This window comes from Rhinoderma darwinii, chromosome 2 (genome assembly GCF_050947455.1).
Source record: "Rhinoderma darwinii isolate aRhiDar2 chromosome 2, aRhiDar2.hap1, whole genome shotgun sequence".
In the NCBI taxonomy this organism is placed as follows: Eukaryota; Metazoa; Chordata; class Amphibia; order Anura; family Rhinodermatidae; genus Rhinoderma; species Rhinoderma darwinii.
Genome location: NC_134688.1, coordinates 430,490,409 through 430,509,402, shown reverse-complemented (window position 1 = coordinate 430,509,402; position 18,994 = coordinate 430,490,409). Strand labels below are relative to the sequence as shown.

Here is an 18,994-nt window from a genome sequence, read left to right as displayed (position 1 = left end):
CGAAAACCAATCCAGCAAAATCTGGACTCCAACAAACATATAGCGCTCCTTTCCTTCTGAGCCCTCCCATGGGCCCAAACGGCAGTTTATCACCACAAATGGGGTATTGCCGCACTAAGGACAAATTGGGCAACAAAATGGGGTATTTTGTTCCCTGTGAAAATAAGAAATTTTGATCACAAATGACATTTTATTGGAAAAAAATGAAATTTTTTTTCATTTCACAGCCCAATTCAAATAGGTGCTGTGAAAAAACTGTGCGGTCAAAATGGTAACAACAACCATAAATGAATTCCTTGAGGGGTGTAGTTTCCAAAATGGGGTCACTATTGGGGGATTCCTACTGTTTTGGCACCTCAACACCTCTTCAAACCTGGCATGCTACCTAAAATATATTCTAATAAAAAAAAGAGGCCTCAAAATGCACTAGGTGCTTCTTTGCTTCTAGGGCTTGTGTTTTAGTCCACGAGCGCAGTAGGGCCACATGTGGGACATTTCTAAAAACTGCAGAATCTGGACAATACATATTTAGTAGTGTTTCTCTGGTAAAACCTTTTGTGAAACAGAAAAAAAAATGAATAAAATTGAAATTCAGCAAGAAAAATGAAATTTGCAAATTTCACCTCCACTTTGCTTTAATTCCTGTGAAATGCCTGAAGGGTTAAAAAACTTTCTAAATGCTGTTTTGAATACTTTGAGGGGTCTAGTTTTTAAAATGGGGTGTTTTATCAGGGTTTCTAATACATAGGCCCCACAAAGCCACTTCAGAACTCAAGAGGTACCTTAAAAAAAAGGCTTTTGAAATTTTCTTAAAAATATGAGAAATTGCTGTTTATGTTCTAAGCCTTGTAACGTCCAAGAAAAATAAAATAATGTTCAAAAAACGATGCCAATCTAAAGTAGACATATGGGAAATGTGAACTAGTAACTATTTTGGGTGGTATAAACTTCTGTTTTACAAGCAGATGCATTTCAATTCTGAAAAATGCAATTTTTTCAAAATTTTCTCTAAATTTTGCAATTTTTCACCAATAAACACTGAATATATCGACCAAATTTTACCACGAACATGAAGCCCAAAGTTTCACGAGAAAACAATCTCAGAATCGCTTGGATAGGTTTAAGCATTCCGACGTTATTACCACATAAAGTGAAATATGTCAGATTTGAAAAATGGGCTCTGAGCCTTAAGGCCCAAACTAGGCTGCGTCCTTAAGGGGTTAAAGTCTATAGTAAAATATCAAATGCACTACATACAATTGAGTTTTGGTTTGTGTAATTTTTAAGGCAATTTTGTTGTCAGTGGCGTTTTATTTCGAAACGAAGCATGGTCTGGGTATGGCATTTTTCCCATAGGTTTCTCTATAAAACTTTAAAAACGCCATAAAAAAACGCATGTACAAAATTACACTAAACTAAAATTGCCACAAAAATCTCATAAAAAAACGCATGTTCCATTTACACTTTAGAAGCTTTTTTGATGCAGTTTAAAACTCCAGAAAATGTGTGTGTGTGCAGGAGGACTTTACATGTCAATGTCATGGGGCAGTGATGTTTTAAGATGTCCATAAAAGGTTAAAGGGAACCTGACAGCAGTATATAGTAGTGGGGGAGGGCATTGTAATGATACCCATTGCGTTGGTCATGCAAACCGAGAAACCAACATGCCGTGTTTGAAAGGCCTTATTGACACGGACCTGTCCATATTGCGCGCGCAAAAGGTCAGTGTGGCATCAGCATATGTTTTTTTACTTCAATGGGTGCGTGCTGCGCGAAACACAGCCAAATATAGGACATGTCGTGAGTTTTACTCAGCGCACATACGCTGCGTGAAATTCAATGACATTCTGAACGGCCCCATTCATTAACATAGGTCCATGCGACGCGCGTGAAAATCACGCGCGTAGCACGGACGTATAACCCGTTCGTGTGAATAAGGCCTTAGTGCCACTCTCTGCTCTGCGTGACATCTCTAGCGGCCAATCAGGAGACCGCTAGAGACGTCACTCAAAGCAGAGGGGCGGGCCTGGCAGAGTGCAGTGAGGAGAGTGAAGAAGCACTTGCTACTCAAGTGCCCACCTCAGTGGCACTTGCAAGCATGGCACCGAGCCAAAAAGCCGTTAGAACCGTTACAATGCCCCCCCCCCTCTTTTATATCACTCTGTCAGCAGTTTTTAGGTCTAAAAACTGCTGACAAGATTCCCATTAAGCCAGTGGGCAGATCGAGAGCCCACTGAAGAGCCTTCTCAAGCTGGAGTTTGGGGCTGCCCTACAACACTACTGTGATCCTGCTGAATTGGACAGTGCTCTCCCCAAGATGTGCTGCCATGTTGTAGTATTCAGAACCTGGGTTTGGGGGATGGGCGCCTAGCTTAAAGGCATCTTTCTGTCTCAGGGGTCGGTACCCTAACATCACCAACTTTTTATTTCATGTTTCAGTGATGTCATCAGTTCCTAAACACTGTAAAGCCATGACGGTCAGGACATTTACAGTACTAAGTGATAGCAATAATAATGTCAGGACTGTCTCATTTTCATGAAATAGAAAGTGGATTAGTATTAAAGATTTCAACTGTCCTCACACCAGGGTTTTTACACATCACGCGGTGCGAGTTTTACTTGCTCTGTCTTCCTTTAAAGAGCTAAATCTACATCAATTTCTGTCAAGTTGAAACAAAACTTCTACTCATTACTTTATTAGTAATACTTGTTTTTTTCTCTCTTGTGACAGAAAATGAACACCATTACAGCTTCCGCTGGGATTTTTATTTTAGAAGGAAGGCCATACCAGACACATCTATAGGAATACATGTGGATGCTCTCAATATATCCACAGAACTTGGATTTGGCTTCAACTTTCAACAGCCACACATCGATAGAAGTGAATAGCAGCCAAAGTAGACATGTGACGTTGTTGCCTGATTTCTATTGCGGTGTGACTGAAACAACGAAAAGTTTAATCCTTTTTTTAAAATTTATAATATGAATTCAGAGTATGATTAAGCTTTGCATACACTATATGGTCAAAAGTATGTGGGCACCTGACCATCACACCTGTATGAGCTTGTCAGACATCACCTTCCAAAACCATGGGCCTTAAAGGGAACGTGTCCTGCCAAACATGCATCCCGATCAGTGGGCAGAATGCTATAGAACAGAAGGAGCTCAGTAGATTTATATATAGTTATGTGCGAAAAGATACAGGATAACGAGTAATGTATTGATTTAAGTCCATGTTAACTCTGGGCTTAAAGGGGTTTTCCAGTCATAAGAAATTGATGGCCTATCATCAAAATCTGATCATCGATCGGTCGGGGTCCAATTTCAGGAAACCTCTGCCAATCAGCTGCTTTGAAGGGACCGCAGTGCTTATGCGGGTGCTGCTTCGCCCTTCATTCCTTACCTGCTCGTACTGTGAATCGCTGACAGACTTGTAGCGGCGGTTTACAGTATTACAGCCTTCTCCCATTCAAGTAATTACGCTGTAAACTGTAATTTAAAACGAGATTATGCTTGCCTTGCTGTAAATCTCACACAAACATTAGCGAAGTGTCAGGATTCTGAATAGACATCACGTCCTGGTTGGCAGTGATGTCTATTAAGTCTCAGTACACTTGAGTAACATTAGTGTGTGTGTGTATGTGGCTGTACATAGTGATCTAATAAGATCACTATGTGCCGTGTAAATGAATGGGGAGAAGTGTATGACGCTGATTGGTCACTGATTGGGCAGCCTAATACACTCCTCTGTACAACGCCCACTTGGTCAAAAAGTAAAACACGCCCAGTTGGTCATTAAGAAACTCATTAGCATAAAGCTAATATAGGTCATAACTTCGTCAAAAATTATTGTTTTTCTAAATAAAAAACACTGCTGTTATCTACATTACAGCGCCGATCACATCATGTACAATATAGGCCACTTATAATGTGGTGACAGAGCCTCTTTAAATCCTTCTCAGACATATGTAAATCCCAATCCTAATCTAAACTAACGTTATCAATTACTATATGCACATTGTGTTACCTATTAAATCTTAAGTCTATATTATATCTATTTAATGTGCAGTTGAATGTGATTTATTGCTGTTTGAGAGCCGACATTTTGGTATTGGTGACTATGGGAAAAACAGAAAAATGTCTGCCCCCCCATGATCACTTCTTTCTCTCACATATAGATTATATATTAGCAGTTCTTCCTATAAGACTATGGCCACATCAATGTTTGATCAGCAGGGGTTCGACAACGAGACCCCCCGGCAATCAACACAATGAAGTGCCTCCTCCGGCAAGTGTCGCTTCCCTATTTTTGTTTACATGAGCACCGCGGCATATCCACACGAGCGGTTGTGCCTGGTACTATGACATAAGAAACGTAAAAAAGGACAAGATGTCCTCATGAAGGCAGCAGCATTTTTGGAAGACGATGTTACTCCGGTTTTATTTTTCTCCGTGAATTCTTTAACATTCAAAGCCATATGTCTCATTTAAAAATATTATCAGGAACAGCTGGAAATAATATCCGTCTCCTACTGAGAGAATGACAGTCTGGCCTTGTAGAAATCAATATCAGCCGTCCGCAACATACACATATGTTTACAGCTATTACTTGCTGGAGCAATCACGACTGTACAGAGTAAACAGGTTAAGGGTCTCAGCCTTACATAATATATTCAATGGGTTCTCCAGGACGACATAGATATCTGTTTATCTACATCTGATCTATGGATGAGGGATACAGAACGTACATAGATGACTATAGGAATGTTTGTTTACCTATAAATGGTCCATGTACAATAGATATGCACTTAGATTATTATAGACATATCTCTCATCGATGGATCAATGTGGAATAATAGTTGTAATGACAGGGTAGGGAGACAGACAGGTGAGCCCTAATCTACCCGCCACTCAGTCCCTGCCTACTTGCAACGACCCGTCCTAAGCGACGGGGTACAACTGGGCGACGGTCCCTACGCTCAGTAAGTGCAAGACAGACAAACAGACAAGGGTACACAGAAGCTAGGGAAAAGGGCAGCTGCCCACGGAGACACCGTGAGCAACAAGAGTAGTGAACGAGCAGAGTCAAACCAGGAGAGAGCGAGGTACAAAACGCTGAGCAGGAGAGTGGTCAGAAAGCCAAGATCAATAAAAAGCAGAGGATGAGTAGTACAAGCAGCAGCAGCAAGCCAGGAAAAAAGCATAGAAGAATCACAGGCAAAGGAGGAACAGGAAAGGCAGGTATAAATAGACAGTGGGTGGGAGATAGCTCCGTCTGGCCAGGCTGTGATAGGCTCTCCCACTCCTAAGCCTGCCATCCTGAGTGGTGGAAGATGGAGTCAGTCTCACAGACATAGGAGCAGGTGCAGACTGATTGCCCACGGGCGTCGACACAGAAGCTGTGTCTGGCAAATCCTTTACAATAGTGATTTACAATTAGCCGTGTGGATTTTCCTGTGGCATAATAGAGTAATAGAGTACCAGCAAAGTAAATAGATTTTAAGTCTTCTCACAATTGTATCTGACAAGATTATAAAGAAAAGTATGAAAATCTGCATCAGATAATCCACGCCTGTTTCTGCATAAAAATTTGAAATCTGCATCTAAAAACACATAAATAAACCCATTTTACCTGCAAAATTTTTTTTTTTTTTAAACAAAGTCATAAAAGTCCTCATTTATCGGTCAATGACAGGACATCACTCTTATAACCCATATTATAATTAAAAACTACTTTTCGATTTTCATCTACAATTCAGTTAATTTGTACTTAGATTCAATTTAGTTCTTGTTATGTAAACTTATAAAAGCAAAAAAGTTCTAGAAATAAAATAAAACTAAAATCTGTTAACAGAGAAAGTTAGCCTGAGCATCACTTGATTGTCCAATATATCGCCATAATGAAGCAGAGAAAACAAATTTTGCGTTTGTGAATGTAGAAAACTTGAAAGCGTTATTAAACTTTTTACCAGTGATCGCTCAGAGAATTACCAATTAAAATAAAACTGTAAAATACAGAGTGGGGAGAAGTGTGTGAAATATTACATAATAGTATTCAGCATAATAATTCCCAATAATTTCAGCAATGAGTAATCTAAGAGCACCCACTGAATGGCCCCCAGAACACCCCCTCACTACTGATTGGTCAAGAGTGATCACCAGACCAGAAATCAGTCACAGACCATTTCTTCTAAAGGAATTGTTAAGGATCTGCCAGGCACAGCTTCTGTATCCACGCCCATAGGTAATCAGTCTGCAGCTGCTTCTATGTCTGGGAGACTGACTCCATCTTCCACCACTCAGGATGGCAGGCTTAGGAGCGGGAGAGCCTATCATAGCCTGGCCAGACGGAGCTAGCTCCCGCCCTCTGTCTATTTATACCTGCCTTTCCTGTTCCTCCTTGCTTGTGATTCTTCTCATTTGGTTTCCTGGCCCTGCTGCAGCTTCTTGATCTATTTTACCCTGCTTCATATTGACCCTGGCTTACTGACTACTCTCCTGCTCTGCGTTTGGTACCTCGTACACTCCTGGTTTGACTCGACTTGCTCACTACTCTCCTGCTCTGCGTTTGGTACCTCGTACACTCCTGGTTTGACTCGGCTAGTTCACCACTCTTGTTGCTCTCTGTGTTGCCGTGGGCAACTGCCCCTTTTCCCTTGCTTCTGTGTACCCTTGTCTGTTTGTCTGTCGTGCACTTATTGAGCGTAGGGACTGTCGCCCAGTTGTACCCCGTCGCCTAGGGCGGGTCGTTGCAAGTAGGCAGGGACTGAGTGGCGGGTAGATTAGGGCTCACTTGTCTGTTTCCTTACCCCCGTCATTACAGGAATTCTGACATTTTGATGGGGTTCTGAGTGTGTTAAGCTGGGCATACACATTAGATATATGTTGGCCGAACCTGCAGATTTCAATGGGACTGGCCGACCATCTAATGTGTATGGCGGCATCCCGACTCTCCCCCCGATGGCAGATGTCTGGGGAGAGAAGAATCGGGCTGCTGAAATTATACTTGCCCTATCCTTTTGTTTGTTAGAAAATAAGCCATTGCCATAATGTGACATTGGCTTTCTACCTTCTCCCAATTAAAAACACATGCATGAATGGTCAAGCCGTGCATGAATGTGTATTGGGGAGTTGGGGAGAACAACTGTCAGTCGAACGATCGTTTGGCTGACAGCTATCTATAGTGCATGGCCAGCTTTAAGCTGTGTTCACAACTTTAGGCTTCGTCACTGATTCCATCATATCTGAGCTGAAGAGTAGTGATGCAAGCCGCACTATTGTTCCTATCAAATGACAAACACCACAACAAAACCTGATCGTGACCAATCTGACAATCCGTCAATTTTCTTTATTTTCTATGACGGAACAGAAAACGCAATTGATGACGCAGATTTAAACTCAACCTTCACCCACCAGCTTAACGTTATCAGGGAATCTGATAGATGTCTCAAAGAATTTTGATGTGGATATGGCAGCAGGCTGCCCGGTGTGTTATGGCAAGGATGAAATCCTTGGTTACCTTTTCCACCTTTCTGCAGCAGAATAGAGAACGCAGCGGATTTGGAATCGGCAGCAAGCACTTACATCTGTGCAGATTTTTCCCATAGTCTGTGAATCTGGTTTTGTACACCCCATTTACTTGAACAGTACTGTAATTTGCTGAAAATTTTTGGTGCGAAAAACATTCTTATGGAGGCATCAATTCATTCCATTCAATAATAAGTAAAATAATATTCAGGATTATAATAAGCATAATAAGGGCTGCCGACTGCTGCTATGGCAACAGGAGATACAATGGCCTCCTGCTCTGCCATTACGGAGGACGATTAGGCCCCGCTGGGAGGCGAAGCCAAATCGGCTTGCTCTCAGTGAATAACTGACAGATCTAATACATTGCACTACATAGGTAGTGCAATGTATTAGAGAAAAAAACAAAACAGATAGTTGGACCTTCAAGTCCCCTAGTGAGACTTGAAAAAAAGTGCAAAAACAATATAAAAAAGTGAAAAAAAATAGGTTTGAAAACATAATAAAAGTTTCAAGTAATAAAATAAAACACAATTGCCCTGTTCCCTTATCAAGTCCTTTATTAGTGAAAAAAATAAAATAAACCATACGTATTTGGTATCGCCGCGACCGTTATAAAAATATTATATTATTTATTGCACGGGGTGAACAGCGTAAACAAAAACGTAAAAACCTTTACCAAAATTTTTATTTTTTTGGTCACTTTGCCCTACAAATATTGGACTAAAAAGTGATCAAAAAGTCAGACATATCCAAAAATGGTCCCTATAAAAACTATAGCTCGTCTCGCAAAAAACAAGTGCTCATACACCTCCGTAGACAAAAATGTTTTAAAAGTTATGGTTCTCACAACATGGCGACAGAAAAAAATATTCTTTTTACAAAAGTAATTTTATTATGCAAAAAGTTTTAAAACATAAAAAAAGTGCTATAAATTAGGAATCGCCGGAATCGGACTGACCCGCAGAATAAATTTAACATGTAATTTATAACGCGTGGTGAACGCTGTATAAAAAAAAAAAAACTATTACAGAAATTTGGTTTTTTGGTTACCTGGCCTCCCAAAAAATAGGATAATAGTGATCAAAAAGTCGCATGTACCCCAAAATGCTACCAATAATAACTACAGCTCGTCTCACAAAAAACAGCCCTCATACCACTACGTCTATGAAAAAATAAAATTAGTTAAGGCTCCAATAAGTCAGGAAATACAAAATATGCAGTTGTGCAGGTCCGAGGGGAACATTTCTTCTGTTTCAAGAGGCGATTTATCAAGGCCCCTAAAATTAGGGAACCAGGAAGGGGAGGACTCAAACATATCTGCTGGAAGCGACTGTGCCCTTATTATACCAGGACAACACTTCCCAGCAAAATTCCCCAAACTGCAATGGTGCGGAATGTGGACCAAAAGGGGAATAAGGAAGGACATTTATCAGTGCGATTATGGATTATTTAATTGTTTTTTTTCCCCATTATTATACCACCTGACTATGCCCCTGATATACTTTGCCCAGCGTACATATGCTCCCACATTATAAACGGAAACACCAGCAATACTCAAACAAAGCTACGACCAAGCAAAATCCGCCCTCCAAAAGCCAAATGGTGCTCCCTCCCCTCTGAACCCTACACTGTGCCCAAACACCAGTTTACTTCCACATATATGGCATAGCCATACCCGGGAGAACCCTTTTAACAATTTTTGGGGTGTGGGTCTCCAGCTGCACAAGCTGGGCACAACATATTTGCCACTGAAATGGCATATCTAGGGAAAAATATTAATTTTGAATTTGCACCATCCGCAGCACATTCATTTATGGAAAAGACCTGTGGGGTAAAAATGCTCACTACACCCCTTAATAAATGCCTTGAGGGATGTAGTTTCCAAAATGGGGTCACTTTCTGTTTATTATTTCACATCAGAGCCCTGCAATTGTCAACCATTACTTTGTAAATCTCCAAATTAGGCCTCAATTTTACATGGTACTCTTTCACTCCTGAGCCTGGTCGAATGTCCAGGAAAAAAATTAGGGCCACATGAAACAGGGTGTTTCTAAAACCGGGAAACAGCATAATAATTAGAGAGCTGTCTTGTTATGGTGGCACAAGCTGGGCACCACTTATTGGCATATCTATGGAAAAAAGATCCCATTTTCACTCTGCAACATCGAGTGCACACAAATTTTTACAAAACACCTGCGGGGTTAACATGCTCGCTACACCCCTAGGTGAATGCATTGGGGGGGTATAGTTTCCAATAGTTTCCAAATGGTGGTCACTTTCTGGGGGGTTTCCACTGTTTTGGTCCCACAGGCGCCCAGAAACCAATCCAGCAAAATCTGCACTCCAAAAGTCAAATGGCACTCCTTCCCTTCTGAGCCCTACTGTGTGCCCAAACTGCAGTTTATGACCACATATAGGGTATTGCCGTACTCTGGAGAAATTGCTTTACAAATGTTGGGTTCTTTTTTTCCTTTTTACATTGAGAAAATGAAAAATTTTGAGCTAAAGATACGTTTTTGATTTCCTGTCCTTAGCCGTCCAAAAGTGGAGGGGGGCGCGGGGTTGCCGGACTTTAAACGTTACGATCAAGCTGAGATCCTCATGAGATTGGTGGACTGGTTCCGCTCGGATGCGGGTAAGCAATGGGTGCGCATTGAGAAGGGTATGTCTTCCCTTGCATTGTCCTCTTTGCCTTGGTTGACTGGCTCCCAGTGACCTACATCTTCTCTGCCTTTCTTCACACGTCAATTTCTTGTAGTTTGGGAACGGATCATTGGTACTCTGGATCTTGCTCATCGTCCGGGTCCTTTGACTCCTCTTTTTGATAACCCTTCCTTCCCTCCGGCAGTGGGTGTGGACACATTCCTCTGATGGGGGAGACAGGACGGCTAATATTTGGCTCAGAGCCTTACACCTGATGGTGCAATTTTGTAGCTTACTGCTGTCTCTGAGGCCTGCCCGGGGAGACGATCAATATGGTGGTCCTATTTTCAGTTGCGTTCCTATCTCTCTTCCATGGGTGATTGTCTGGTGCTGTTTCAGGATAAGACTCCTTTGGAACATTATCTGTCTTTGACTTCTGCTCCTTCTCATGTGCTGTCCTATTTACATGGGATCCTCCACCCTGGATACGCTTATTCTCAGTTGACATTCACCACAGCTTGGGATGAGGACATGGGGGTTCGACACTCTGAGGAGGATTGGGGGACTTCTTTCTTCTTGGCTCATAAGTTACCGACTTCTTGTTTTGCTCAGGAGAAAAACTATAAAATAATTACCAGATGGTACCGCAGTCCTTCCTTTTTACATAGGATATTTCCTGATGTGTCTGCCGATTGTTGGAGGTGTGGGGAGGCTCCTGGAACTATGTTGCACATTTGGTGGGATTGCCCTAAACTCCGTCCCTTTTGGGAATTTTTTTTTGATCTTGGGAATAAGCTTTTTGACACTGTCGTTCTTACCTCGCCTTCTATTGGATTGCTTTCCATGATTCCTGTATCACTCCCACACCTCAAAAAGGGTGTCTTTAGGCATTTTCTGACTTCAGCTAGTACTGTAATCCCACGTCATTGGAAGTCTAGTACGGTGCCTTCTTTACAGGAATGGGTAACGGAAATGAATATGATTATGAGAATGGAGGAGTTGATGTCTGCTCATCGGAGTAAATCCGAGATCTTTGTTCAAACGTGGTCAGTATGGTCCGGATTCCGGGGTGGTGCTGACTTGCCTCTCTGGTTGGATGGCCTCTTTTGAACGCTCATTTCGCCAATTTTGTGTGCTTTTGTCCGTTTGTGTTTCCCTTTGTTGTCTTGTCTTTATGTAACTTTGTGTTGAATTCACACTTAAACAGGTCATTACTTCTCGTTTCTGGGACTTTTTTCCCTAAATATTGCACTACTTTTGCTGTGGTTATGGTACTGTTATTTACCATTAGATTTTATTATTTACTTCCTTTTGATTTGGATGTTTGGGAGGCTACCATTGTTCGTATGTCTATGTAACATTTTCTACAATTTGAATTTATTGCACTGCGTGCAAACTTTTGACATTTTGTGAGATGTTTTATATGCTCTGTTTTATCCTCAAATAAAATTCTTGGTCAAAAAAAAAAAAAAAAAGGATTGTTTTTATTTTCACTGCCCAATTCTAATAAATTCTATGAAACACCTGTCAAAATGCTCACTACACCCCTAGATGAATTCCTCAAGGGGTGTAGTTTCCTAAATGGAGTTACTTTTTGGGCGTTTTCATTGATTTGTCCCCTCAGGTGATTTGCAAATGTGACATGGCCTCCGCAAACCATTCCTGCTAAATGTGATCTGCATTTTCTCCTTCAGTCCTTGTGGAAATTATAAAAAAATAGGTAAACCTACATTTTCTTTGAAAAAAAATTTCATTTTCAGGGCCTAATTCCAAAAATTTCTGCAAAACAACTGTGGGGTTAAAATGCTCACTATACCCCTACATAATTTCCTCAATGGGTGTAGTTTCCAAAATAGGGTCACTTTTGGGGGGTTTCCACTGTTTTGTCCCCTCAAGGGCTTTGTAAATGCGACATGGCCTCTGCAAACCATTCCTGCTAAATTTGAGCTCCAAAAGCCAAATAGCACTCATTCCCTTCTAAGCCCTGCCGTGTGTCCAAACGGCCGTCTATGACCACACGTGGGGTATTGTTTTACTCGGGAGAAATAGCTTTACAAATTCTGCGGTGCTTTTTCTCCTTTAGTCCTTGTGGAAATGAGAAAAAAAAAATCGCTAAACCTACATTTTCTTTGAAAAAATATTGATTTTCATTTTCACGGCCTAATTACAATAATTTCTGTAAAAAAACTTGTCAAAATGCTCACTATACGCCTAGATAATTTCCTTGAGGTGTGTAGTTTCCCAAATGGGGTCACTTTTGGGGGATTTCCACTGTTTTGGCACCGCAAGAGCCTTTCACACCTGACATGGTGCCTAAAATATATTCTAATAAAAATAAGGCCCCAAAATAAACTAGGTGCTCCTTTGCTTCTGAGGCCGGTGCTTCAGTCCATTAGCACACTAGGGCCACATGTGGTACATTTCCTAAAACTGCAGAACCTGGGCAAAAAATATTGAACCATACCGAAGAAAAAGAGCTATAGCGTCTAAGTATGCAAGAATATATAAATTTTATTAATAGAAAATAACATACATTTAAAAACACATCATAAAAAGACTCTAGTACTAATACCGTGGTATACAATACAGCACAGGACAGAATTAAACAACAGAGTGGTGTATTAGGGCAGACCCATATTCACTACCCATACAATAAGGTATATAGAGTACCACATCCAAATGGGTCATATACTGATAGTTCTCAAAGTCCTAATGTTTATGTGGCAACAATGGATAAATACCTGGCCAAAATATAGTGACATAGGGAAAAACAGTAATTGTATGGTGAGCAATTATAGTGATGCTGTCTTACCCATTAAAAAGTGAGAGTCTCACGATATGTCCGTGCTGAGAGGTCCACAGTACAACCCCAACGCGCGTTTCGCTATCTTTGTACCCCCTGAGGAAGCAACCAAAGATAGCGAAACGCGCGTTGGGGTTGTACTGTGGACCTCTCAGCACGGACATATCGTGAGACTCTCACTTTTTAATGGGTAAGACAGCATCACTATAATTGCTCACCATACAATTACTGTTTTTCCCTATGTCACTATATTTTGGCCAGGTATTTATCCATTGTTGCCACATAAACATTAGGACTTTGAGAACTATCAGTATATGACCCATTTGGATGTGGTACTCTATATACCTTATTGTATGGGTAGTGAATATGGGTCTGCCCTAATACACCACTCTGTTGTTTAATTCTGTCCTGTGCTGTATTGTATACCACGGTATTAGTACTAGAGTCTTTTTATGATGTGTTTTTAAATGTATGTTATTTTCTATTAATAAAATTTATATATTCTTGCATACTTAGACGCTATAGCTCTTTTTCTTCGGTATGGTTCTATAATTATGGAGCAGTCTATTTGATATAATATGGGGGGAAGTTGGTTCTCCAAACTTTACCTAGCCTGTAACCAACATATGCTTAGAGCTTATTTATCGCAAAAAATATTGAGTTGCGTTTCTCTGGTAAAACTTTCTGTGTTAAAAAAAAAATGAATTAAAAATGAATTTCTGCAAAAAAATATGAAATTTGTAAATTTCACCTCTACTTTTCTTTAATTCCTGTGAAATGTCTAAAGGGTTAAGACATTTTCTAAATGCTGTTTTGAATACTTTGAGGGGTGAAGTTTTTTAAATGGGGTGAATTTTTGGGGGTTTCTAATATATAAGGCCCTCAAAGCCACTTCACAACTGAACTGGCCCCTGTAAAAATAGCCTTTTGAAATTTTCTTGAAAATGTGAGAAATTGCTGCTAAAGTTCAAAGCCTTGTAACGTCTTAGAAAAATAAAAGGATGTTCAAAAACGATGCCAATCTAAAGTAGACATATGGGGGATGTTAGCAACAATTTTGTGTGGTATAACTGCCTGTCTTACAATCAAATACATTTAAATTGAGAAAAATGCTAATTTTTGCAATTTTTCGCTACATTTTGGTGTTTTTTTCATAATTAAATACTGAATGTATCTAGCAAATTTTGCCAGTAATATAAAGTCCAATGTGTCACAAGAAAACAATCTCAGAATCGCTTGGATAGGTAAAAGCATTCCGAAGTTATTACCACATAAAGTGAAACATGTCAGATTTGAAAAATGAGGCTCTGTCAGGAAGGTCAAAAGTGGCCAAAGCGGGAAGGGGTTAAAGGGGTTTTCCCATCAGAGACATTTATGACATATCCACAGGATTTGTAATAAATGTCAGATAGACACCTCTGGGACCCACACCTATGTCTAGAACGGGCCCCCCTAAACCCCGTTCTACCTTTTTCAGCTCCCTTTGCCTCCCGGCCACTTCATGACTATATGGTCAGGAGTCATGGAGGTACGAAAACAGCGTAGCTCGCTGAGCTACGCTGTTTCTGTAACTCCCATAGTAGTGAATGACACTTACGAAAGCAGCGTAGCATGCGAGCTATGCTGTTTTCATAACTACTATTCAGTCCACCATTCATCTTACACTGAAAATGAAGTTCTGTGCTCAACAGTAGTGAAGCTATGTGCTGGTATGCACACAGGAGAATGATACAGGAGAGGACAGTGTGGCCTACTATACCTGTCAGCCATTCTCTTCCATTTCAGAAGCTGCACAGTGGGTTTATCATCCACAGGAAGGTCCAGTCTATGTTTAAAATATGTAATAATTCCTTGTTCCTCTAATAAAATGGGTACACGGTATGTAGAAGACACATCATGAATGAATATGACCTGAAAAAGACATTATACATTAATGAGACATATGATAATATATATGTGGGTATATTCTCTATAGCAACATGTAGTATGGAATGATGGAAGGTCTAGAGCGGATATCCGAGACTAGAAAGTGTAGCTCTAGATAGTATTACTGCTTCCTCTCATATGTTAATGCTAATTAATATATCCACTATACTTAATAGGAGTCTGAAACTAGACAGGCCCCTTTAAGGAACATCCAGTAGATGCTCTTTCTTCAAGGTTTGTTTAGAATCTGTAAAAAATGGAGACACATAGGTCTGCATAGGCGCTGTATACGCTTAACGATAGGATCATTTTAATCAAGTCTAATGCAATATTTTCTCTTCTAAAAACGTCTTAAAGCGAGATAAATTAAAATTAGCCATGGAGCCTCTACCATACTAGCAATGCACAGCAAATGGGGCATTTATATGGTCAGATGGCAGTATACTAGCCTATGTACTTAGAGAGGCGTTCTTGTGAATAGACAGCGGATCAATAGGAATCTGAATAATGAGAAAGGAATAGAAGACAAAGCGCTATACAGTAAAATAGAAGAAAATCCAGTGTTCACGGTTAGGGGACTGCTCATCACTCCACTGCTATACAGATTATGGAAAGATTATGTCAAACCACAGAAAGCATATAAAAACACTTGGAAGCTGCACAAAGAAAAAAATATTGTAAAGCCTGCAAATCTTTTAAACAAGCAAAATATTGTACATTTAATAAAGTTGAATTATGTGAAAAATGTAAAGAATATTGCAGGTTTAAAGTAAGTCTCCACCTTTTAATACAAGGTTGCTTTTGGGTTAAAAATGATTTATTAATTTATTTCTTAATATATCTTCATAGAAATTAACGTTTTCTGTTACAGAGCTCTAAATTTCTTGTATGAATACAATTAAAAGATAACATACAGGCTGCCAGCAGGCACCACTAGAGGGAGCTTAGGAGTTTACTGCATACTGTGTTATTATTGAGGTCATTGTATAACATTATTTAACTGCCATGCGCCCTCTAGTGCTGGATACCGGTATGTAGCATGTCTAAATCTAGGTCAGTGCAGGGGATTTGGAACTCTGTATCAGAAAAACTGACCTCCGATCACTATAAAGATATATTGAGAAATTCATCAGCACAGATTTTTGAGGCAATTTAGAGTACACAAAAAAATGGAGTTCAGTAGGGGACATGTATATTTTTGAAGTGTGTGAGGAATCTGGAGAACCCGTAGGAAACAAACATAATGGGAGATAATCATTAAATAACTGACCTGTTCTGGTTCCACATGACAGAACATTGAAATTTTCTGTTTCACAGCCATCTCAATGGGTTTGGTACTCCTACACACAATCTGTCAAGAGATGATTGTTAACAGTGTGAGCTCCTCATTTGTCCATATAATAACCCTTCCCTGACACCTGTATAAGTCTCATCGACAGAGCATATAGACTTTATAGGGTTCTATCTTGCTTCCACCATGGTGCCCGTCGTTTTACCGGAAAAAATACTGCAGAATGCTGAGCTATTTATTCCAGTACTTTGCACCGTATGTGGGATGGAGACTCCTGAGCTTTAGGCTCTGTTCACACTGGTGTCATGTTTTCCATTTTTCCAGGACAGATATAACCGATCCGTTTTGATCCTTCATAATCTGTGTTTTATTTACTACCATTGATTCATAATAGGTCCGTCAGGTTTCCTTCAGATATCGTTCTTTTTTACTGGACAACTTAGCGCTAGTCGGACTTTTAAAAAGCGACGGAAACCTGATGGAAAATAACTAACATGTGAACAGAGTCTTATATTAAAAATACACATGTTGTGCTATCCAAAGCTTATCTCCAAAGGATAATCTGGGACTGCAGTGATATTATTTCTAGTGACATCACAAGGTGCTACACATTAATAATCGCAATTGAACTAATTTCAATTACCAATCATTACAATCATAATCATTTTTATAATGTCTTTCTGCAATTATTTTCAATCGACAATCAAAACGACATATCACATTTGCTTCCCCATATTTTGCAGCTGATGATAGGCGCCTGCCGCAGCACTACAGCCGTTAATAGATACAGCTTTTTTTATTTCACTCTTCAGGTTGGGAGACTGTAGACGGTAGGCGGCCAAATGTCTGAGGTTTTCTTCACGATACAACTCACAAATGCAGCCATCAAAGAACATGAAAGCCGATACCCTGAACCATTAGGCCGGGTTCACACAGAGTTTTTTGCAGGCAGAAAATATGCCTCAAAATTCAGTTTGGAATTTTGAGGCAGATTTTGCTATGCCTGCACGACGATTTTCGCCTGTGGCCAGTGAGCGCCGCGGGAAAAAAACGCCATGAAATACGCTTTCTCTGCCTCCCATTGATGTCAATGGGAGGTCAGAGACGTAAACTCCCGAAGATAGCGCATGTCCCTGTTTTTTCTCGCGAGCTGTTTTTTCCGCTCGCGGGAAAAAATCGCCTCCGCCTCCCATTGAAATCAATAGGAGGCATTTTCGGCCATTTTTTGGCGCTTTTTCCGACGAGGTTTCGGCGTCAAAAAAACGTGTCAAAAACCTCCGAGTGAACTGACCCTTATACTGTAATAAAACCTAAATATCCAAATAACTGAAATGTGTAGGAAATCTCCTATATAAGATTTATACAACATACCAAGTCCGGAGATAAGCCCAGACCCCTGAGTGCACGGACGCTGTTCTGCGTTGGTTTGGTCTTTTGTTCTCCTGTAGCTGTTGGCTAAATAAAAGATAGACGTTAATTGTTGAAGTTTTTATGACATATTCAGGCAAAAAAAATCACTTTGACCACACTGCACCTCAAGCAAAAGAACACTGTTGCTATTAGGCCTTATTCGCACGACTGATTTTTTTTCGCCAATGTGCTGACAGTTTTACAACAAGTCAATGGGGCTATTCACACATCCGTTTTTTCAACAGAGCATGTGTCCGTTGTGAAAAATTCACAGCATGTCCTATTCTAGTCCATTTTTACGGACCAGACTCGCCCATTGAAGGTTATAGAAGCGAGAAATAAACGGACAGCAGACGGACCAACTCGTGTGCTGTTCGTTTTTCACGGATCAGTTGCTAAAGAAATGCAGAATGAAAAAGACAAGAAAAACGGATGAAAGAGACCACACAGACGGAACAAGGACAGTCATATGAATGAGAAACAATCCGTTTTTTTAGCGATGCAAATTGGACACGCTTGCGTTAATAAGTCCTTAATATTTAGCTTCACTTTTGTGTAGAAACATTACATTGCAGAGCAGGAGAGTCACGTTCATCTGCTGCTTTCGTGTCAGTCCATCAGCAGACACAGGCTGCATTTTGAACGCTTGTGCCTGCTGCTCCGTGGACAGATGCTGTAAGCTGCAGCCTGCATTCTGCTGACAGATTCGCAGGATAATGGTGGGAACTACCCGATGAGTCCGGAGCTTCTTATCACATTATTCTTCTTAGTAAAAGACGCAAATTCTAAGCGTATATCATTGTTCAGGCAATTGCCTAATATATTAATATATCACGGTTCGTGATTACAGGCACGGCGGGCTGCGGACGGTCATCCGCATTTGTGAACCGTGCTCCCATTATAAAGTATGGGAGCACGGACCGTAAAATAAAAAAAAGGACATGTGCTATTTTTTTACGGAAGGTTTCTACGGCACGGACACCTTCCCATAAATATACGGGAAAGTGTCCGTCGGCCATAGAAATAAATGGATCTGTAATTACGGACGAAATCTACGGTCGTATGCATGGGGCCTAAGGGCTTGTCCACACGTAACCAATTTGCTGCAGAAAGTAGAAAGCCAGTGTATGGTTATATCTCCTCTGAAAAACGCAGGAATACAGTCCGCCTTCCGCAGCAGTAATTGACATGCTGCGGAACTAAAAATACGCACCGCAGATGAATTTCTGGACAGAAAGAGTGCGGATGACATTTGTTCATTCACAACCACATTGCGGCTACTGTAATTCCGTTACGTGTGGACAAGCCCTAAGAATACAGCAATGAATATTATCCTGGAGGCTACTGCATCACCTCATGTGAATCTTTACATGCTGGGGTCAGGAAATACA

At 40.5% G+C, this 18,994-nt stretch overlaps 1 protein-coding gene across 3 annotated transcripts in view; it reads right to left on the bottom strand.

The window, feature by feature from the left end:
* CTPS2 (CTP synthase 2) overlaps nt 1–18,994 on the bottom strand; it is a 164,471-nt gene that overhangs the window by 121,064 nt on the left and 24,413 nt on the right. For all 3 annotated transcript variants that reach the window (XR_012881580.1, XM_075854407.1, XM_075854408.1), the window contains exons 7-9: nt 17,565–17,648; nt 16,173–16,253; nt 14,736–14,887 (exon numbers count right to left, since the gene is read on the bottom strand). Coding sequence is in view for 2 of the 3 variants with exons in the window: in XM_075854407.1 (XP_075710522.1) it covers nt 14,736–14,887; nt 16,173–16,253; nt 17,565–17,648 (317 nt within the window). In the remaining variant the exon portion in view is untranslated. The remainder of the gene's footprint in view (nt 1–14,735; nt 14,888–16,172; nt 16,254–17,564; nt 17,649–18,994) is intronic.